This window comes from Gambusia affinis, linkage group LG15, assembly GCF_019740435.1.
Source record: "Gambusia affinis linkage group LG15, SWU_Gaff_1.0, whole genome shotgun sequence".
NCBI classification, from domain to species: domain Eukaryota; kingdom Metazoa; phylum Chordata; class Actinopteri; order Cyprinodontiformes; family Poeciliidae; genus Gambusia; species Gambusia affinis.
Genome location: NC_057882.1, coordinates 13,167,258 through 13,190,223, shown reverse-complemented (window position 1 = coordinate 13,190,223; position 22,966 = coordinate 13,167,258). Strand labels below are relative to the sequence as shown.

At 39.3% G+C, this 22,966-nt stretch overlaps 1 protein-coding gene across 1 annotated transcript in view; it reads right to left on the bottom strand.

Moving 5' to 3' along the window:
- Nucleotides 1-2,486: 2,486 nt before the first annotated feature.
- The window catches only part of LOC122844700 (oligophrenin-1-like), a 43,122-nt gene continuing 22,642 nt past the window's right edge, over nt 2,487-22,966 (bottom strand). The window contains exons 15-24 of the mRNA XM_044140403.1: nt 17,524-17,608; nt 17,116-17,174; nt 13,621-13,726; nt 13,291-13,450; nt 12,322-12,469; nt 11,248-11,556; nt 9,609-9,756; nt 7,400-7,450; nt 6,332-6,380; nt 2,487-3,442 (exon numbers count right to left, since the gene is read on the bottom strand). Coding sequence (XP_043996338.1) covers nt 3,437-3,442; nt 6,332-6,380; nt 7,400-7,450; nt 9,609-9,756; nt 11,248-11,556; nt 12,322-12,469; nt 13,291-13,450; nt 13,621-13,726; nt 17,116-17,174; nt 17,524-17,608 — 1,121 coding nt within the window. The 3' untranslated portion in view covers nt 2,487-3,436. The remainder of the gene's footprint in view (nt 3,443-6,331; nt 6,381-7,399; nt 7,451-9,608; nt 9,757-11,247; nt 11,557-12,321; nt 12,470-13,290; nt 13,451-13,620; nt 13,727-17,115; nt 17,175-17,523; nt 17,609-22,966) is intronic.

The window sequence follows — 22,966 nt, the reverse complement described above, 5'->3', positions numbered from 1 at the left end:
CATATAGCTATTTATTAGTTTTAGTTCCAAATGTCTGAAATACTACCAAAATGGCAGCGTGATTTTTCCTGTTTCATCCACAGGTTTAACTTCACATCGTTGTGTTTTTTTATTTAGAAGCTATGAGTTAGTGGAAAAACTTGAAACTGCTGCTGCGCAAGTTACTCAACAGGATGTTGCTAGGTAACCAAAGTGAAAGTAATTTGCTGGGTAACCAAAGAATGAGGGAGTTAGTTGATGCTCACCCTGAGATATAACCTTGAATGCACTACCCTCATCGTGAGACGTGGTGGTGGCAGCTTCATGATGTCACAACCTGGTTATGGAGATTATTAGCTGTGGAAGAAAGCCTGAACAAGGATGCAAAAGACTGGAGGTTGTAAATAAAAAAAGTATATATAAATGTGACAGAATTTGAATCTGTCTTTCAGTGCTGCAAAAGGTGGTTGTTCTAGCAGACGTTGTTGAAGCTCAAAGGGTGTGATTACGTTTTTGGGTGAACTAAAAACCTATTTTTTTTAGTGGTAATTCAATAATTATTGTGAGCAAGGCATACTTAAAATGTTGGCACTAACCTTTTAAAGTGAAGATATGCCTCTGTTAGTGCAGGGCAGGGATCCTTAATGAAGTCATTCTCAGAGTCTCAGGACTCTCAACTCAGAAGGTGATTCACTCGTTTGATTGAGGCGTGTTGGACCTGACACACGTTTAAAAGTTGCAGGACACCGGGCTTTGAGGCCTGGATTTGAGAACCACTGATCTAGGGGTTTGCACCGATTCCTCAGAGTCGCTCTTTACTGCACATTTAATCACTAACACAGGCTTGAAAACTGACTGCACCTCTACGGGAGCCGCCCCTCCACCCAGCTCAGCTCAGGCTGGTGGAGTGAACAGCAAAGCGCCGAGAGGGGGGGGAAGGATTTCAGGCCTGCGTTGGCAGTGCCCACTGGAATGTGGAGGAGGAGCGCATTTTAAAACAAATGTGCAGGCAAGCTCTTTGTGCACACACGAGGTGTTGAATTGCTTTGCTTCTGGTTTTCTTTTTAAAATAACGCTTTCAACGGCCAACCCCTCGTGAGGCCACATGATCAGAGCTCTGCAGCTCAAAGTCATGCGGATGTTTGCAAACGATTTTTTTTTATTTTATTTCAATATCCCAAACGATAATCTCATTAAAATTTACTTCCCCCCTGCCCTCCTAAAGGATAAAGACATCACACTGATGATCCCTTTTTCACTCTGGCGCCACCAAGAGCCATTAAACACACAGTGGACATAAATTCTGCCTCAAAATCGTCATTGCAATGGTGAGCGTGCAAGCATGTTGGCACTGGCATTCACTCCGAACACCACCATCGTAGTTTATAGCCTCAAGAAGGCGCTACTATGGGTTTTTTTTCCTCCGCCTCCCCCCCCCAAACTGAAGCAATAAATTAGCATTGCACAGAGAAAATATTTATTTCTGCATTTTTCTGTGTGAATTAGTTTCTGTATTTAAAAAGACTCAGCAAACAGGAGCATTTGAAAGGTTGGGTTTCCTCCGAATCAAGACGCAGGGACTAATGCAGTCTGACAATTTGAATCTGTGTGTTGGGCCCGTTTTATTATTAGCAGTAAAACACTCAGATTAAGAATTGGGAGTGACCGAGGTACAAATAGGAGTTCTGGTTAATATGGGAGTCACCAAAAGCATCCGGCGTTGACCACACGGTATCCCTGCAAAACATGCACAAAAACCGTTAAAAATAATTTCATTAATTTTTGTGCAGGAGGAAACGGAACATCTGAGGCATTTTGAGTACATTTAAGGAATAAAACAAAATCCCACAGGAAGAACTGAATGCGTTTCACAAGACTGCTGTTGGCATAATTGTCGTAGGATTTGTATTTTTTCAAATAATGTAACATAAATAAATGTAATCATGTAAATAAAAAGGCCTTAAATTTGTGTGTTACTGTTGTTGCATCTGCATCTCTCTCTCTCTAGTATAAAGATATATCTATATAGATCTCTATATATCTAGATACATAGAGAGGTTTATAGATATCTATAGATATAGATAGGTATTTAAGGCATAAGGCATTTTTATTTACTATATCTTTTCTCGTAAATGTGGCTGACCTGCAAGCGAATATTCCCGGCTAATTTGAGGCTAGAGCAAAATAACTTTGATTGACTTTGTTAAATGTCTCATTTAAAACAGCACTAAAAATAACACTATTTAAAATAAATAACTCATTTCTTAAACCTCAGTAAATATAAATCTGCCTTCGAGCAAGAGAAAAAAAAAAATGCTTCCAAGATGGCTTGCACATGTGGGACGTGGGTCTACCACATTATTTAACAGGCCCTTAAAATCTCAAAATGACTTTAACTGAACTGAGCCCTGCAATCCGAAAAGTAAACTAGGGGAGTCAAGAGAAAGGATAAGTGGACCTTTCAGTAAAACATCAGAACAACAGCTCTTCAAAGAAATCAATTGTACTTCTGAGTCTTTCAAATATGTCCTTGTTTATTTTTCTTTTTGAAAAATAAGACAAAAAAAACAAACAAACAAAACATTTCAAATGATCAAAAAAACATGTGAAATGAACAAAACATTAAGAACAGAAACAACAATAAAACATTGGAGTGTGGTTTGTAACATTCTATATGATTACATCTGATTTTGTAATGCTAACCGTTTCAACTTGGAACAAATTGACAAAACGCTCTTACAACTTGAAATACCTAAAGCTGGTGAGAAATGAGACAATTCACTACGGGAAACCCAGTTTGTAACTAAAATTAATTCATTAATTCAATATACAGTGGCTGGAATGCAAGCCAAAACCATCATAGCTTCTTTATTTATTAGCTTTAACACACATTTTCTCCAGTTTTCTGCCAGAAGAAAAAAATGTTTCTTATTAGTGCCTTTTCAGTGCCGTATGCTGTAATACTGAAAAATGACAAAATTAGCTTTCTCAGCTAGCAAACAATTGCAGTAGCTAATCCTTTTAAACCTTTTAGAAGTTAATATATAAAGTAATAGATTACACTTTCAAGTGACCAAACTGATGACGACAGGTTTAGGCCAGCTATTCTTCTTTGTGGAAAATACTTCATACTGCTAAGACCAACTGTTAGCACTGCTGCAAGTCATAACCAGCACAGTGGTTACTGTATGCAAGTAGCAATGGCAAAAAAAAAAAAAAAAATGAAATAAATTAACAGATCAAAATAGTAAAAAGACAAGATTTGATGAACAATGCAACACGTGTTGGGGAATGACGGTCGAGTTTGATGTTGCGTTGCTTTACAACACCATTCAGTCACACAGCTGATAATCAGCTGAAACCCAAACAAACCCATTCAGATCTGATGGGAGCCTCTTTCTCACGTAATCTGAAAAGTGCAGCTGAGAACATCTGTCCAGGTCGTCCACTGGTAACTTCAGTTCTGGGGAAACAAAATGGATAGAATGTCTTAAAGGGGCGGTATTTTGCATCTTCCAGGAACTTAGTGCCATTTTATACCACAACCAAGTAGCTATGTTAGCTTCAGTTGTTATAAAAATGTCTTAAAAGAAGTTGAGTTTGCAATTTAAAGCCTTGAAATTGGGCATCTGCCTCTTTCAGAAGCTCCCACTCATCACAACAGCCTTCAATAACGTTTCCAAGTGTTACTGAGAAGCAGCTCATATGATGAGATCAGCCGATGTGCATTTCCACCAGGTGTTTGACAATTGTTGCTGCCGCTAGTCTGAAGGAGCCGAGTGGAGGAAGTGGTTCATACTGTGAGATTGAGGCTCGGTTGACGCGGCGCTCGGTGAGAGCAAATGTTTTTTCCCCCAGTGTTTTTACAACATGAGAGTCAAGAACTTCTCAAACATGAATGAAATAATCAAGGCAACACTCCTTGATGAGGGGCCAACATAACATGATGTAAAGCCGACGAGGGTCAGTTTTACATGATGCAGAGCCTTTTTTTTTGTATGGATGGAAGACAAATGTGCTCAGCATATTTTCACATAAGCACACTGGGTGATACTAAATAATAGGGCTGGGCGACATGGTGCTTGGAGAATAGGAAGACATCATTTAAGTTGCAAACAGAGGAAACACAAACATGTCAAAAGGATTCATTTCTAGCCAGTCTTCATCAGTAGTGATGGCGCAAACTGCAGACATTATATAGATCGATTCAGACTGCCACAAACCACACTGACGGTGGTGTAACTCAGCACGAGCTGGTTTCAAATTCCTAAAACCACCAGGGCTTTGCGTGCTACCGCTTCTGGACTCTAAACTTCGTTTATTGACATGTTGGTGGCAGTAAAGAGTTTTATCCGGTAGTATGTAATGTAGCATAGCTCTCACTCTTCCCAACCTGTTGATGTGAGCTATGATTCAGCTGCGGTTTATGACTGGAGGAAGGAAATTCCTCCGAAGTTGGAAAAGACACAAAAAAATAGAAAGAAGTGAAAAAAAAAAAAATTTGTCTGTCTATAAATTTCCTTGGCAGTAGAATAAAAAAAAAAAGAAACAAGAGAGCCAGCACCTTTAATTGCTGGTTTGACATAAATGTTTGTAACAAGCCCAGGCAGCATGTTGTTGGTTAAGCATCAAATAAATAGGTTTTGCGTGTCAATACAGACAGAACATTTATATACAGTTTTTTTTTTTATCCGTCTAACTGTGGACTTGCGACTGATTGATTGAATAAATATGAACATTTAAATGAGGTGGCTAACAACGCTAATTAGTTTGCTCAATTTTACTTCACAAGTAGCAAAGTGGTAGAAAATACATAATAATATTGTGGACGGTAAACATAAATTGGAAGTTACAACTAAATCTTTGTGGTGTTTATGCTGTATAATTATAAAGATATTCTGCTATGTTATCCGTCTCTTAAAAACAAACCATAAATAACCACAGCATTCAAAAGGCGGTGCTGGCAGCCTTGCGATTTGAGTTATGACCTTGAACTTAAGTTTCCCGCCAAAGAGTTTTGAGTACAAGCACACAACTAGTGAAAGACTCAGTTCTTCAAACAGCTATAAAAACAAAGCAAGGAACTGTTTTAGTTTACTGTTTTAATCAGACAGAAAAACTAATGGGAGTTGTAAACGTGGCACTAAAATTTACATGACGGCTCATCTTCATAAACAACAGAAGATGACAGAACTGGGAGATGGCTCAATTTTTCCACAGATTATCTGTCTCACACTGTACTGTCACGACACAGTGACAGTTAACAAATACATAGCTTAGCTTTTAGCTAAGGCAAGCTAAGCAACGGATTGCTTCAGGTTACATAAACTCAGGTAGGACAAGCTGTAGGTAAATCAAGCTAAGCTTAAAAGGTTAAGTTATGCTACATTATGCTAATGTAAACTTAGCTAAGCGATATTTGCTTAGCTAAGGTGAGCTAAAATAAGATACACCTAGTTAAGCTAAACCATGTTAAGGTAATCTATTGTATTAAAAGCTTTGCTACAAGCAAGGCCTGCGCTTTGCTAGGGTAAGCTACGGTATCTTACGCTAGTGTGATGTAAGCAATGCTAAAACTAGCTAAGTGATGCTAAAATAAGCTAAGAAATGCTAAGCTAAGCTATGATTGTTACAAAACACTGTTTGTAAACTATGCAGCATTCCCCAGATAAATAGAGACTCCCAAGTTAACTTGACTAAAAATTACAGCAGAGATTATTCAACAACATACACCACTGCTCAAGAAAATACACTGGAACTTCACATAGTAAAGACACATAGGTGGTCTGGAGAAGCAGATGGTTTAAACGGGTTTACTAAATAATGGGTGACAGATGGAGTTTTGGCAGGTAAGCCTCAATATGCCGTTTCACCACAAGGTGAAGTTAAGAAAAGCTACTTTATCAGCTGCAGCAGTCAGTATGTTGCCTTGTTCACTCTGTATATCATAGCAACAGGTGAAAAATATTACAATAGTCAGGAAAAACACAGTTTCATTAAATTATCAGTAACAAAAATTCCAAAAATCTGCAAAACATGACTAACCAGAATGCAAGTTGTCGCAACGTGCAGCTGATGTAAAACTGCTAAAAGCACACCAACAATAGATACTGGAGGGCAAATTGAAGCAACTCCAATACTGATCATTAAAAAGGCCTCAACCGAATCTTTAATCAACAACAGAAATGAAACGCATGGGACATCCATAGCAGTGAAATCAGTATGAATAAAACAAGCAGTTGTTTTACCTAAATTAAAAGTTTAAAACCAGCCCTGTCTAACTTTGAGATCATTAGAAACGTAACTCTTTGTTACAGAACTGTAAATATCTGAAAATTTACTGAACTCTTACCTCTTTTTTCACATTTGTCGCGACTGAGGATAGCGAAGAGGTTGGAGGGCTAAATTAAAAGAAACAGAAACGAAGTGTTTGAAATGCATTCAGAGTGTGTACAGTTTAAGCAGAACCGATTTTATTCAGGTTAGGGAGAACGATTGCTGGAGTCGCAAGCTGATATTCTGTTGTTCAAAAGCCAAAACAAAACTTGCTCGAGCCTAGGCTTCTATTTTTTTGGAAAGGATCGCCTAAGCTCAAGACAACATAATGAAGGGGGATACCAATAAAAGAACACCAAAGACATAAACTCTCTTTGATAAAACTCCCACATTCTTCGTTTACATCGTGCATCGTTGCCTGCACTGGGCAGAGAGCAGGGGCCTTGAATTGGCTCAGCCATGCAAATCATAAAAGAGCAGATGTGTCCATTTCCACATCACACAGACTCCACTACATCATGAGCTAAAGGATCTTGCATGAGTGAAAAAAAAAAAAAAAAAATCAAAGGGCCCATGTGTAAGGGAACACTTACAATGCACATAAAACTACCTAAAGTTTTACGCCGTTTGACACGCACGCCAGGCCTAAGTCATTAACTCAGCGGAAACACTGCTTAACACAGCTTAAGGGAAATTTTATACTTTCCCTGAGAAGCAAAGTCCTAGCTTGCAATGGGCAATCTGGACCTACAGAGAACTCGATTTGGTCCCTGCAGTTAGAGGAGGTCTCCAGGGGCTGGTGTGCATTCAGTTTTAATTTCCCATTGGGATATAAAACCAACATACACACTCCTATCACGTGGGAGTCTGGGCATCTAAATAAGTCCAGAATGAAGACAGATTTAATGTTCTAAAAAACAAGCCACAGCATGGAAAATCTTAATAATATGGGGCAGTTAGCATTTATTCACTTAGTTAAATGACTTAAAATCTTAGTGCTGATGCATATAATAGGAATTAAAATCCTTGTCACACTTTCATGCAGTTAAATTGACATTTATTGTAGAAAAACCTGCATCTGATTTGTAAAGTGAGCTAAACAAATGGACTAAGTGGATAAGAAACAATGAAAGGCTTTACAAACCTGACAACTTGTCTGGAGGCATTCTCAAAAAACTTGGTCTTCGATGCAACACTGAAAAACAAAGGTAAGTGGCGCGTTAAAAGATCTACGAAAAGTGCAGGGTAAGAAGCTGGAAGTGTGGGTATCATGTGAAGCCACACACATTTAAATGATCCTGTCATTAAATCACATTTCCAGAATATGAAACACTGTATAGATTGCATGGTTAACAGTGACGCTACCCGGATATCTTTTGTGCATTTATGGCTCCGCCATCTCCTTTTAGGACTCCTTCTAAATGCAGGAAGGGCATTGATGACATAATCTAAAATTGAAAATTGAGCAAAACGCCCAACTTTTAATTAAACTACATTTATTCAGTGGGAAAACAAATCCCACGTCAATAAATATTGTACTTCTATGCAACTAAATCTCAATATTTGTGCCCTATGTTGACTCTGTGTCTGAACCATTTCTGTGTTGATTTGGCCCAATCTATCGGATCAATATCCCATCAAAAGACCCAAGGGCGACTCATTTTTTAAGTTTTCTAGCAAATCACGTGATTTTGAAAATTGTTCAAATGTCCTTGGACTTCATCAAGGTTCCAGTGCAAGGCCATTGGAAGTGACACAAGCCCACAGCCTCACAGATCCTCCCCCATGCCCAACAGTGGGCAAAAAGTGATTTCAACAATCATTTTTTATGTTTTGTTTGACCAACCTGCTGTCAAAAAAACACTTCCAGTTGCTCTAAGCTTGTATTTCTGTGTATGGGATTGGAAATTATCCTTAAGCCATTTGCTGATTTTGGGGAAGTTTGATTTACTCACACCTTAGTCATAAGATGCAATAAAAATTCCCAAGAAAATCTAAACCATTTGCAAAAGTGAAATGTAAATAATAAAACTTGGTCATTTTGGAAAATAAAAATAAAAAATTCTTTGTCTACATGTGGATTGCATTCAAGTTAAAGATTGTAACAGTGGTGTGTTTGGTGACAGTTGACATCAAATAAAAGGGTTTGAAATGTGCTGACTCTTCAGAACTGCAACTGTCATGTCTTCAAGGTCTCTATAGGGTTTTTTGCACAGCATGGCCCGACGTGGCAGCCACTGGGCCGGCCCTAATGTACTCCATTTGGAAAGTGTGCGGGGATCCGAGGCCGCCTTCCCAGTGGAAAACTTTTACGCTCCTCGTTTGTCCCGTCCAGCTTCTTCTGTAAATGCTAGTCAGTGCTGGGAAAAAGAATTACCTCAGCTTTTTACCTTTAACTAAATCATAAAAAAAAAATTACTCATCAGAGTGTCATCTCTGAGCTGGACCCACGTTTCGTGCAGCTGAACTACCACTGCGCCTTTGGGAATTTCCCCGCTGGACCGAGGCGAGGCGAGGAAATCCCCTCGTGCAGAGAGTCTTGCCGACTTCTGATCACTTCAATTAGAGAAATGTTCCCCGATTTCAAAACTTTGGCTGAAGTCTTCAGTCTCCAGTGTAGCGCAGATTCATCCTCCAGATCAACATCAAAACTGGGATATTTCTTTTTACACACACAGAAGGGAAATTCAAGTTCACGCAGGCCAGGAAGTGGTGAGATTCTATACATTCAGGCCACCGCAGATAAATAGCTTATAGCTTAAGATCAATCATTTAATTTCATTGTTTATAAGTAATTTACTGGGTCAATTGTCTGTTTTTGTCACTACGTAGAAAAAGTTACAAGTACTTATGTGCTTGACGTGTGATGGCACCATGTGGATCCTCCCTTCAGCTTGTTGAACATTAATTAAAGTAAATGAAAATGAAATGCAATTGAGTGTGTCATAACTATCACTGAAAATTTGCTGGTTAAAAAATAGACAACGGGATTTATTTTGACGCCGACATCGAGAGAGTCTAACACAACATCTAATCTGGAAGATGACTCCTCTCTGTGCTCGCCTCGGCGGCAAATGAACCAATTAACGTCTGACTGCATACCAGCCCCGTCTGGCTGGCCCGAATGGAACCACAGCTCTCGGCTAGTTAGCTCCAAGTGCTAACGCAAGAACGCCGGATCCGGGGCTTGAACCCAGGCCAGGTTGAGCCAGGCTCGGTCCTGCAGTCCGAAAGGGGCTTTAATGTCGCTATAAAACTAAAATCTTAAGAGTTGAACAGGTTTAGACATTTTGCTCAGATCCTTGGGTTTAATTACCCAGAAAGCATGAGGGTAGAGACTTTGGTGTACTCACTAAGATGTGGGCGTGCCCTCACAGCTGGCTGCAACTGGGAGCTTTTGTGGAGCGGGACATCTGGATGGGGGCTCAGGGGGCCGGATGGGGGGTCGACAAATGGGATGTTTCTCTGCAGACTTTGTTTTGGTTACACCGTCATAATGTCCTAAGAGACGAAACAAAAACAAACAAAAAAACAGGCATAAGCATTAAAAAAAAAAAAAAAAAAAAAACACAAGCAAATTGTTAAGTATGTACAGCAGCCACGTCCGAGCCGTTTGCGCTGCCCGACTGGGATGACAAATTCTGCTACATGATTAAAGAGAGGTGGAGATGAAATAAAAAGTCATGGGCAAAAAATACTAAGAGGGCAGGGTAGCTTGTGCACCAGCCAGCTTCTACGCACTTTGCAGATTTTGGGAGGTCCACTCCCTAACTAGACGAGAAGGAAGCATGCATCTGCACTACCTTCTAAAACCCAAGAGACCAGAATTATTGCGGATAAATAAATCTGTAAATAACATGTTGCAACAAAAGTTGTGTCTTTATTAATAAATCGCAAACAGATTTCTTTTTAATTGATGCTACTTTTACTATTTTGAATATCTTCTAAGAGACTCTTCTCATTTCTTATCAAACTGCTTGGTTGAACAAAAATGTTAAATCCGTACCTGCCAGAGGTCTGACTAATCATCAGCGTAACATTGGATTTTTAATTAGACTGAATGCTTTAGATAAATGCATCAGTCTTTTTAAAATCACTGCTTTCAAGGTCGCCTTGACTTATGAGCCAAAAAGCTGGAGGAGGCACTTACTTGCATAGTTGACAATGCTGGGCTAAAAAAAAAAAGTGCCGGAACAAAAAAAAAAAAAAAGAAGAAAAAGCAACAACAAAAAAGGAAAAAACTAAACAAGAAACCTTCTTGAGAGATCTCCAAACATGTGGAATAGACTAAATTTTAACTTTGTGATAATCAAAAGAAATTGCCGCTTGTGGTGCAACCCGACACCTCGTGACCCCATGAAAACGGTCCCCACAAGCAGACGTGTTGGTAGCGGCATCACGCTGCGGAGCTTGATTTACAACAGCGGGACTTGGCAAGTCCGTCCCAGAGATTCTTGAGGAAAACCTACTTCGCCTTCCCAGAAAAGTAAAAGCTCTTCAAGCTGCCGGAGCAGCAGCTGTCTTACAGCAGCAGTTCAGAGGCTGGTGGTTGAACATTTACAGAGAAGCCCAAAATTACTCATACCCACTCAAACCCACGCCTTCCTCGCCATCGCCTTAATCTTTAGCTCACACTTCGAGCCACAAGAAACATGTTTTGTAACATTAAAATATGAGTAACGTTGGATTTAATTGTAAAAATCCAGCCCATTATCTTCTAGTAATGGCAAATTCGATTTAAAGCCGCACCTCCTAAAATGTGAATTTGGATTTAAATCCAACATATTATATATGTGTGCGCTGTCAATCTTCTGAGATACAATGATGGGAATGAGTCACTGTTACAATCAACAGGAACCAAATGTACTGCTTAAGAAAAACACTTAAGACTGTATAACAATCCATGCTGATGTTATCATCCATATTATTTTACTCACATAAAACGTTGACAGAAATTAGTTTCACTCTCATCAATAAAATGCGAACTCTTACCTTCTCGGCTGGCTGGCGTTCCCTTCGGAGAAGCTTTCTGACGTTGAAACGACGGCACTCGACTCACGAAGACCCCAGAATCCCCGTTTGCTGCCGGGGAAGAGTCTGGCTTTGGCCTCGCATCGCTCAGCTTCTCAGCGTCGGAGTCGGGCGGCCGGTCCTGGCGGCCGGCCGGCCTGCAGATCCCCGCTTGCCACGAAGGAGGTTCTCTTGGAGCGAGTGGGGCACAGCTCATGGGTTTCGTCGGCTTTATGGGTTTGGGGCTCGCTGAGACATCCCCATCCACCACAGAGGTGTCTTTCTGCCCATCTGTTGCAAAAAAAAAAAAAAAAAAAAAAAAAAGGAAAAAAGAAACCCAGCTTTAACTGCACTGTAACCTTAAACCACCATTAAATGTGAATATTTACTGCTGTGAAATGCACCTGATGAAATGTAAAATCCAGAAATTACCTTGGAATTGTACAGTGGGTGCAAAGTTAATGTAAACAAGCAGTGCAGAACTTTACTGCAGTGAAATGAATTGCACATGTGCATGACCTGTAAACTCTGCAAAAGCAGCAAGTTAGGGAAAAAGTTAAATATCCCCAAGAAAGACGAGCCAAATTTCTGGGCCACAGTGAGAGCAGGGAGGTGCAACTAACATTTTAGTTTGAACCAACAAAGGAGGTTAAAAAAAAAAAAAAAAGACAGAAAATTGCATGATTTTACTCTGACATGTTAGAAGAATAAGACTGTGGAAGGGGTAAAAACGAACAGTGAATACTTTTATTTGTATGTCAAATGAGCTATTAAAAAAAAAAAAGTCACGTGGTTTTCTAAAAACATTAAAAAGTAAACAGGAAAAAAAATGAATTTCAATTGGCAAACTGCTTCCACGTTTTTGCAATTCGGGATAATTACTGGGACAAAAACAAGCACGCTTCAATAAATCCCATTTGTAAAATGTCAAGAAGAGACCTCACTGTGGTCTGTACAGACAAAAAAAAATAAATAAAAAAGACAAAATTGTACGCCGAGCACAGGGAGGATGGGATAAGGAGGAGGGTGACCACAATTAGGTTGGCTGATAATTACTCTCCGCGTCGCGGACGTGCTCGTGACTAATAGGATGGAAAACGCGAGCCGGCCGCTTGGAGATGGTGATTGGCTGCCGCTTTCTCGCCGTGATCCGAGGAGGAGGGACAGGTGGGAAGGCGCTGTCCTCTGGCATGCAAGTGAAGATCTGGAATCACATAAAAAGTTACAGTAGCACTTTGGTTCATTGGCTGCTTTTTCTGCTTTTTCCAGCTGGTAACTGAGGTAAAGGGCTGAAGCACAATGAGCTGGAAAACAGCAACTAAATAAGCACCCTGTAGTAGATTTTGCAGAGCCTTCTGGTTATTTTTCATACATCTTGATCTTTCCTCCATTTTATCATGTTACAACCACAAACTTCCAGGAAAAGGGCGGCGGGGAAGAACTTCACTCCACATGCCGTTGTGCAACAGATTTCTTCCTAAAGCGTCAAATTTCGGGGGCTGAATACATTTTAGGCTAGTTTGCAGAAAGTTTTTTGTTTTTATAGTTATTCGCCACTTTATGCTGAACTCACATCATCACTAAAACAGGAGGAAAGTTCTAGGGGGAAGAGTGCTTTTGAAAAGGCCCTGCAGTTTTGTAGACATTTACAAATACAAATAATAACAATTGAAAAATATTTAACAAAAGGGCCTAAGCTACGGCAAAATAATACATTTAAAACACATAAATTCTGGTACATTTCAGTAATAATTATAGTTCACAAACTCAACTTGACTGTTTTTTTTTTTTTGTTTTTTTGTTTTCAGTGCTGGCAACTGCTTGGACAGCAACAAGGCTTCCAACGGGTCCTCATTAACCGAAAACAAACCACATGTAATAACAGCTCTAATCCACTAACAAGACATTACAAACACAGACATATGGAAGTAGTATGAATTAAGAATAAAACCCCCTAACAGTCCCTGTTGGTTGAAAAAAGGAAAAAAATAAAAATAAAAAAGGACATGCTCGCTTCACTTGTACCTTTTTGTAGTCCTCGATCATGATCTCAACCACAATGTTTTGGAACTTGATATCAAGCATGGCCGCCACCGTCTCCTCCTTCGCTCTCATGAGTGTGGGGCCGAAGATAACTGCCATGTTGGAGGGAGTCATCAGGTTTTCATCACTGTGGCTGCACACGCTGTCAACATCATGCCAGGCTGGTTAAATAAAATGTAACTCAAGCCAGGCGGTGACAAAAAAAAAAAAAAAAAAAAAAAAAAAAGTATGAGCTCACTTCAGAAAGAGAGGATTTATTTCTCTGGAAGTGGTAAAAAAAAAAACGACACAATGAACTCAGCGTGGACTTACTTTACTAAGTGCCTAATAAGCATCTCCAACATTTCACGATTCTTCTCCGGTAGTTTGTAGATGAGTGAATGAATTTCACTCAGACGAAAGTCCAGATTATCAGACTCTGTGGCACACAGAGCAAAGTCGTTTTAGGTAATTGTAAAAAGAAGAAGAAGAAAAAAAAATAGAGACAAACAATAAATACCGAAGTTTAATACTTCTTGTGCCTGTACGGCTAATTGCAACACTAATGAAAAACAATGTTTTGAGGTTTTTAGTGATCCATATGAACATTTTTTTTTTTCAGGATGAAATGATTTTCAATAATAAAACTTCAATGGCTTTAAACAAGGAATATGAAGCACAAATTTGAATTTAAATAAATTCTCAAAACCACACAAACTCTTAGTTTGTCCATTTGCGTAGCCTTCAACAAGGTTATGGAACAGTTTTGGACGAATATTTGACCATAAGCTACATAAAATACAAATCACCATGTATTTTTGGCCTAGTTATTACAAATATCGTAGTATACACGGAATAAGACAAAAATTAATTTGCAAGTAACGTTTCAGCAAGATATAAAAGCTTAATACTGATTAATACTGATAGAAACTGTTCCACTGTTAAAATATTTCATTTGTAACAACAAATTTTTTCCATGTTGTAAGTTAAATAATCTGCCAGTTTTTTCCATTAATATTAAAGTATTATTGACTTAACAGAAGCTCCTTTATCTTGGTGAAAAATTACTTTCAAGTTAGTCTAGCCTTATTTTAAGAGTACAAAAATATTTGCACTAGAAAGTAGAAAAATACTTGATAAGAGTCAGTGTGTTTGCAGTGTATCTAACCATAGCTGGTTGAACTCGTTTCCTTATCAAATGTTCATTAGGATTGGGCTTGGAGACAATCCAGAACCTTCACATCAGCTCACTTAATCCATTTAAAAACAAGCTCTGATGAATGTTCAAGGTTTCAGTAATCTGGCTGGACTCAACTGGACAGATTTGAGGCGAAGCTGAAGGATTTGGATGGAATATTGACGAATATCCCACCCACATTCTCCCAAATCATTAAACAATAAACGGGCGTCACCCCCAAACGCCACAGCACACTCCTACCACCACCTTGTGTGACATTTGGACAGTGTTTAGGTTTGATAGGCCGACCATAACTCCTCCAAGCATTCTTCTTGCCAATTGTGACCAGGCAGCTAAAGTTTTGCTCTTTCATTTGACCATAAGGATTTTATCCAGAAGTATTCTGGCTGCTCCATGTAGGAAGTTGATTAAACAGCAGGAACTCCATTCTTGTTAGCATGCTATGAGTCAATGCCAGTAGAAAACTGTGGACAGTGACACTGGTTCCAGCAATTTGCAGTTCACAGTAGGGTTGGAGCCTTGTGGATTTCCTTGGTTTTTCTGAACACTCTAACCGATTTCCTTTCATCTTCCCCAAAACTGTCCCAATTTGATTCAGATGCTTCGGTGCATTGGTGTTCCAACGGGACAATGAACTCAAATATTCATCAAAACTGGTTTTGGAATGGATAAAACAGGCCGACGTTAAGCTCCTGGAATGGCCTGGATCTGAATCCCACTGAAAATGTAAGCAGCAATTTAAATGTTTTTTCTGCTAACTCTGCCAAGAAGAGCGGTTCAATATCCCACTAGAACTATGCCAGAGGCTTGTTGAGGACTGCAAAAAAATGTGTGGTTGTGGTTTGCTAAGAAACACTTAGACCCCCACCAAATTTCTGTGCGGTGTAAAAGTACTCAATTATATAAATTAGAAACTGGACCCTGTCAAGCAAAAATGCGCATTATTCTCAAAATGGCTAACTTTATCGCAATTCCAACACGTGCAAAACTTCATTTGCATAAGACAGACGCCGGCCAGTAGTGAATTTGGCTACTGAAGCTCAAGCAGAGCACTGAGGTCATCATGATGATGGAAAAAAAAAAAAAGAAGAAGAGTGAGTGTCAGTCATCATGCTGGCAGTATTCATTGCCGTTTAATTCTTATTTTCAAAAATACCCAAACTTCTCTCTCCATCATTGAATAACAAAGGTGCAATTTATCATTAAAAGCCCAAAATTAATATCATTTTTATATCTATGATCACTCAGTAAGTATAAACTTGTGCCTGGAACTGGAAATAGCAGCAAATTGTCATCTATTTTTGTGCGTGCTGCAGGAACTGCGGCTAACAGGATCCCATTGAACTATCTGTATATTTTTTTGTTCCGTCATTTCAGTGCAGGCAATAATCTTCTGTCAAAACGGGAATCATGTGTGGCGCAGCGACTTATTGACTTATGATTCTACAGTGATTGCATGAGCCGAGATTTAAAGCACAGGAACTTGTGGTTGCAAAATGCACATTTCTAAAAAGGTCAGCCCTTTAAACACGAATATAATGCTCGTCTTAAATAATGTAACCGATGCAACAATGTGAATGGGAAAAAAACAAAAAGGATCTTCAAAGTAGAGGTCTACACTTTAAGGGAGCCCCTAGCACTGTTTTGGTTCAACATCTGGTCTAAACATGTGCTTTGGTGACATCTGTGTTGAATTGTGTTTTAATAAATGACAATGACATAAAAATATCAAACCTAAAAGTCTGAATGTCTGGCCAAAATACAGGCAAGCATACTGCTGATGGCAAAGAAGCCTTTTTTTTTTTTTTTACCAATACTGTGGGTAATAATTCTGATAAGGCTTTAGTTCCAACATAAGAGGAAAATCAACTGGAGGAGAGAAGCTCTGCAAAGTTTTAGCCGTTTTAGGACAAGAAAAAAGAAATGAATATTCCGAGCAAAAATCTAGGTGAAAATGATGCATCTAAAACATGCTGTAAAACTAAGCCGTGTAAATCACAAAGTTTCCCCTTAATTGCAAAGTTAAATGGAGTGAAGCATGACCACCCAGTGCAATGGTATGCAGCCAATAAAACGGAGTCTTCAAACTGTCACGATACGTAATGAGGAGAACCGTGTGCGGCTAATGAAGGGCATTTCCATGTACTTTAATGCAACATCCTGACAGAATGAGGCTGGTGTTAATAAACTACCGTCTTCTCAGGTTTACAATAATGCACAGTGACAGACGAGTATAAATAAAGACCCGGATTTCCTTCTGTGTCCAAATAGATAAAGATGCTCAAGCTGCAGCCTGCACTGTATTGATTTACAAATGGCTCTTTTAGTCCATTTAGAGTTTAGATGTTTTGTTGTTTTTTTCCTCCCAGCCAGTGTAAGCCACGCTAAAGAAGCAGCAAAAAAAAAAAAAAAAGAAAAAGAAAAAAGAAAAAGGAAAAAAAAGGGGAGGAAAAAAAGCAAGCTCGTAAATCCGAAGTTTCCACCCTTTCTATAAACTGCTAGATCAAATATTTTTCAGAGAAACGGTTGGACTCAACTGGTAATATGCAACATAACTCAACTTTAGGGTTCATGCTGTAACCCATCCATGCAGATCTTAGCAAAGTAAAAAGCTCTCAAACATGTCTTACTTGCAGCGCTCATGAGTTCTCCGTGCAGATCGTAGGTCATTAGAGGTTCAGAAAGATTCCTGTGGGAAAGGGAAGACAAAATGAGAAAACACATGGGGAACATAAATTAAAACATCAAACACCGAAAGAATAAAACAAGAATCCACTCATTAAATAGTCACACTATTAAGAAGTTAAAGAGTGAGCCCTCTGGTGGGGTTAGTTTGGAAACAGCAAGTTGTGTCTAATGCCAGATGATAAAACGGTTTTCTGGAAAACATCTAATTCCTTGTGGAAACATTTTGAAATGACGTAACGTGTGACCAAATGTAACGTAATTAACGAAAAATCATACCGCGTGGATTTTGTTTTTTTTTTTTTTTTCTTTTAGGCACGTATTCACAAGCACGCACGCACAAACAAACGCACCTCAGGTAGAACTTTAAAGCGCTTGTAATGGTTTTATCATCCCAGTCGCTGCTGTTGAGATCCACATTTCCAGGATTTGAGGGATCTACAAAGGAGCAAAAAGCAAGTAAGTTTAGAAACATGTGGCATCTGTTGCTCTTTTTTTCCTTTTTTTTTTTTTTTTGGGGGGGGGGGTATACAAAGGCAATTAAATTTTGAAGTAAGAGAGACTTAGGGCAGTTTTGGTACACCTCCAATATCCTTTTTGATGATATGAACTCTTAGAGGCACCAACTGTCTAAGTATTCATCATCCATCAGGCAGCAGAGCTGGATAAAGGTCAGCTTCACAGGATGAGCTTGCTGGCCACGCTATAAATCTGATACGTCTTCCATGAGGAGAAGTTAAAGATCTCCATTACAGGTAAAGATGAGTCATCATCTTGACAATTGACTCCACCATCTCCTGACTTGGAAAAGTTTCCATATTTCACCATCCACCTGCAAAATCACAGTAGAGGTAATGACTGTCATTTCCTCGGCTCCTTTCAACTCGATACGGTCCTCCGAGGAAACGTTCTCGTTGTCGTCAAACAGTCGTCTCCACACGTGTTAGCGGCGCTGCAGGAAACTAATTTCCAGCATCAGCTTCTTGTCCAAACACAGTTTGGGGATTTATCCATGAACACGAGTCTTGCAAAAGCTTTAAACTTTTTCACATCTTGTTATGTTGCACGCACCGACATTAATGTACTTTTATTGGGGTTATATGTGAAAAATCCACCCCCCTCAATTCTCATCTCCCCTCAGTGCTCCGTTTGGGATTTGTCCCATTGAGTTCGATTTCTCAGGATGCATTTCAAGCAGGCCAATCAGAGAACAGAAAGAGGAGTTGTGAACGATGGTGCCAGGTTTCTGCAGGATTTATGAACTGTTGTCTCCCTGTGATTGTAGTTTGCCGATGGCAGCGGAGGATGTGAATAAACCAGTCAGCCTGCGTTGGCCACGATTCCAAATATTGAGCAATAAAAGTTGGAGCAAGAGGAATGCTGCAACATGAACAGTCATCTCGTTCAGCTCGGCATTTCTCTCTTTGCACAGGGTGATGATTGTTTACAGCCCACATAATTTCCACTAAACTTCATAGCGTAGCTTCCTTCAAGGTCGAGCTGGCACATAACATGCGTCATGGCCAAATGTTAGCGATTAAAATCAGATCCAATCGTTTAAAACTTCAACACGGTCCATGCCTCCAGTAAGCAACTGTTCCTCAACAGTAGAGGGTCCAGACTCAATGTATGAAGCAAAGCGTGGTACAAGAAGCTGGTTTTTAACCAGGCTGGAATGGAGGTAAAAAATAACTTATTTATTTATTTATTTATTTTTTTTTACAAAGAATCTGCAAAGTGTGGCATGCATTTGTATTCATCACCCCTGTTATATACTTTTCAGGCCTATCGTGATAAATCGATCCAGAAATGATTGCAATAAATGAGAATTTTGTTGTTTTTGAAACATTTCATTTCTACAGAATGTTTAACACTGGAACTGGAAAAATATTTTAAACATTCAAAACAACCAAAACAACAAATAAAATGAAACACTGAAGTCTCTGTAAACTAAATTGTCATTCAAAAAAGGGCCTAGTTGAGGCCAAAGCACCAGACTGAAGCTTTTTATCATCCAATCTTTGGCAGAAAGAGAGACAGAGAGAGAGAAAAGAGAAAAAAACAATTATTCAGATGGAAATTATCCAGCTTGTTTTAATTTATCATGCAATTAATTGATTTATTGCGTATTGCGAGAGGCTTAACATTTTGTAGAACAATATTTTTCTCCAATTATAGCTGCAGGTTGTTCCCCCCCCACTCCCCCACAAGTATGTCTCTACCAGTTTTGTGCACCGACGATCTGAAATAAACTCTTGAATGCAGCAAAGGGAGCTAAACGCCAGACAGAAACGCACACCAGACAATCCAGATATTTTTCCAGTACAGTATTTGAAAACCTCAACTTCACGATTGTCCACTGCTTTCCGTTGGTGTGCTACATGAAATCACAACAACACCGTGGCTGTAAGAGGACAAAATGTGAACAAGTTCAAGGGTTATGAATAGTTCAGCATGTCGAGGTCCACAGGGCATGAATTATTCTCTTTAGCCAACTGTTATTTGTTTTAAAGATGAGTGATGCTTGATCTCATACTGGAGTCATGTTTCCGGTCCATGAACCAGGTGCCACAGCTTATGAGGTCTGTAAGCATTTCTACTAACTGCTCACTTGCTCTTGCAACACTTAGGTATTTATTGCAATAATGACTGCAAAACAAAAGCATTATTTCATCTCCTTTTCTTTTTCCTCTAAGCGCTTCTAAAAAAAAAAATTCCCCCTCTTAATCCCCCTGTTCAATCTGCAAAGAATTTCCATCAACTAAAACAGATTTATTTAGTATCCTGGATATAATTTGGAAATACAGAATAATGAGCTGTACAATTCAACTGAGTAAATCCTGGGATTTTTTTTTTCTTGTTTTTCAGAAGGGGTGATTCCCATTATTTGGATTTTGTATGGAAGCGTACAAAGCTGAATCCTACCTTACAAATACCCATGTGTCGCATGTTTGCTTATTTTCTATATTGTAATTATTCTTTCAAAGAAATAATGTTGCTGCTCTTGAAGCCTCTTGACCTCTGCCCTCCAGTAAAGGAGCGCTGATCCAGCAGCTGCTCTGTGAAGCACACTCAAATCAGCCAGGTTTTCTTTATATTTCCCTCATTATAACTTACAAAACTGTAAGCCAGGAATTATTATTGAGGGTGTTTATAGCATCATTTGACACTCCTTTGAATCCAACACTTCAGATGACCCGTTACTTACTCAAGCCAAAGGGAATGGCTTGTTAAGAGACGGAGAAATGTGCTCATTCACGTGGCAAAGTCGCACGCAGGCTTTCTGCTACTGTATCTTTGCGGCTTCGCTCTGTTTGCCAGGAAATGTATCGAATGTACCATGTTTGCTCCGCTGACGACCTGCAGCAGTCGCCGAGTTGGTAATTTAGCAACGTCTTACCACCGCAAGTGTTGTCTTTCGCTCAAACTGCAACTAAATGAGGGTAAAAATGATGCTTGCGTATGCTTAAATAAGGAACAGATGTCAATCAATCAAAGTTGCACCAGTTCAATTTAAGCACTGAAATGCCAACATTAATACTGTGTCATCGAGCTGTGAGCGGGTTTGCTGTTATTTATTTTTGTGACAAAGGAGTTGTTATAAGTCCCTTTCGACTTTGGTATCAGGTTATCTTGACAAACCTGCAGCAAATGTATTTCATAGAGACGCTATGTGACAGAAAAACACAAAGCAGGGCACAATGGAAAAAATATGAAAGTCTGAAATTCATTTGTTTTGTATTCAGGTCAAATTTGACCACATTCCCCATTTCTGCTAGGGGGAAAAAAAGGATCTCCACAGCATGATGCTGCTACTGCCATGTTTCAGGGTGGGTATGATGTGTTTAGGGTGATACGGAGCTCCTGCAGAGTTACCGTGGGGCTCATTCTTTAATTGTTGCTCTAATTATCCGGCTTGTCAGTTTTGGTGGACGCCAGCCTTTATGCTAAGCCCCTTCTCACACTGTGGGATTTGAAAAATTGTGCGGGCCTTAAACATCTCCCACTGTGTGACCTCGATGTGACAATAACTCCTGTCAAACCACATGAGGATGCGAGACTGCACAACTTGTTGCCGTGGACCAGGGGTCACCAACTCCAGTCCTCGAGAGCTAATATCCCACAACCTTTAGATGCACCATTTCACCAACTCACGTGAATCAAACGGCCAAATTTCCTCATCAGCATTCCTTCAGTCCAATAATAAATGGGCTGCATATTGTGGATATTAGTGTACTTACTATTAGAGAAGCAAAAAAGGGAGAAGGGGGCAGCATGGTGGACAAAAGAGGACTGCAGTGAGAATTGCACTATTTGCCGATAACATAATAGACCCTGCTTGAGATCTGTCACAGTTCGCCCTTTGTCAGGAGAGCGCTAAATTGCATCCGTCATACTGAATGGCCAAGGTCACCAGCAGACATTTTCTCTCACAATGAAAGGTTTTTTTGCGTATGGCGGCCAATAATCGCGCAGCGTGAACCCAGCTTTAGTAGGTTTCTGAGTGGTAAAATGGAAAGTGCTCAAAGATGTTGTTTTATAACACAACCATGTCTTAGTGTTCTTCCCAACTTTATCTCAGAACTGTCCCATAAACATAATTAAAAACACAGAACAGACAGCTGCTAAATTTAGTCAGAAATGAATTGTAATACAGTTTCTATGCTCCACTAATCTGGAACAAACTTACAGAAAACTGAGAAACTCCCAAAACATCAAGTTCCTTTAACTTAAGGCTAAAGCAGACTGGAACATTGATTTTTGATTATTTGATGTATAGTTCCTTGAAGATTTTGATGATGGCATTTAACAAAATGTAAAGTTTATTGCTGTTTCATAATTGGTTACTGTATTATGTCTCCATGGTGTGAAGCACTTTGAACTGCCTTGTTGCTGAAATGTGCTATAAAACTAAACTTGACTCGAACACAAAAGATTGTTTCAAATGATGATTTCATTTATTAAAGGAAAAAAAGTTATTCAAACAAACCTGGCCCTCTGGGGAAAGTAATTGCCCCCATTCTTAAACCATGAATCAACCTTGATTCAACTACATTTTTTTTTTTTTTAAAGCTTGGCTCAACTTCACAGGCTAAACACAAGTTTGATTATCACCTCACCTGCAGATATAATAAATAATTGTAGGAGAACCTTTCTGACGCCTGAAAGTTCTCAAAAAGCAACAAATCATCCAAAAACAGTAGAAAAACAAAGTGATTAATGTCTGTCAGTCTGGAAATGCTTACAAAGCTCAAGACTTTGGGTTGCCAGAGAACCAAACCAAGAGCCATAATCAACATCTGGAGAAAACGTGCAGCAGTGGTGAACCTTCCCTGGAGAGACCAGTTAACCAAAATTACTACAAGATCTTATCAAAATAAAAAATAAAAATGTTTTGGAGTAGTCTAGTCAAAGTCTGTACTTAAATCAAATTCTAACATTGTAGTATGACCATAAACATGTCAAACATGAGTCCTCTGTGGTAATGGTAGAAACTCACTGCCAGTCATCGGAAACTCTTGATCTCAATTAGTTATTAGTTATTAGGTTTAGGAGGCACCGCTCCTTTTTCCCTCAATAAATGAAGGCATCACTTGCAAACAGCTTCTAATCTCAAGTTGTCTCTATTCAAATACTAATTATCTAAAACATTTAGGTGTGACAAAGAGGCAAAACCAAGAAATTTATTGGCGCTGTGCTCTACAACAATAATAAGTTGATGTTTGAAAGTTAATGAGACCTGAACGCACGGAGCCACAAAAAGACAGTTACAAAGTCGGCCTTCTATCACGTGAA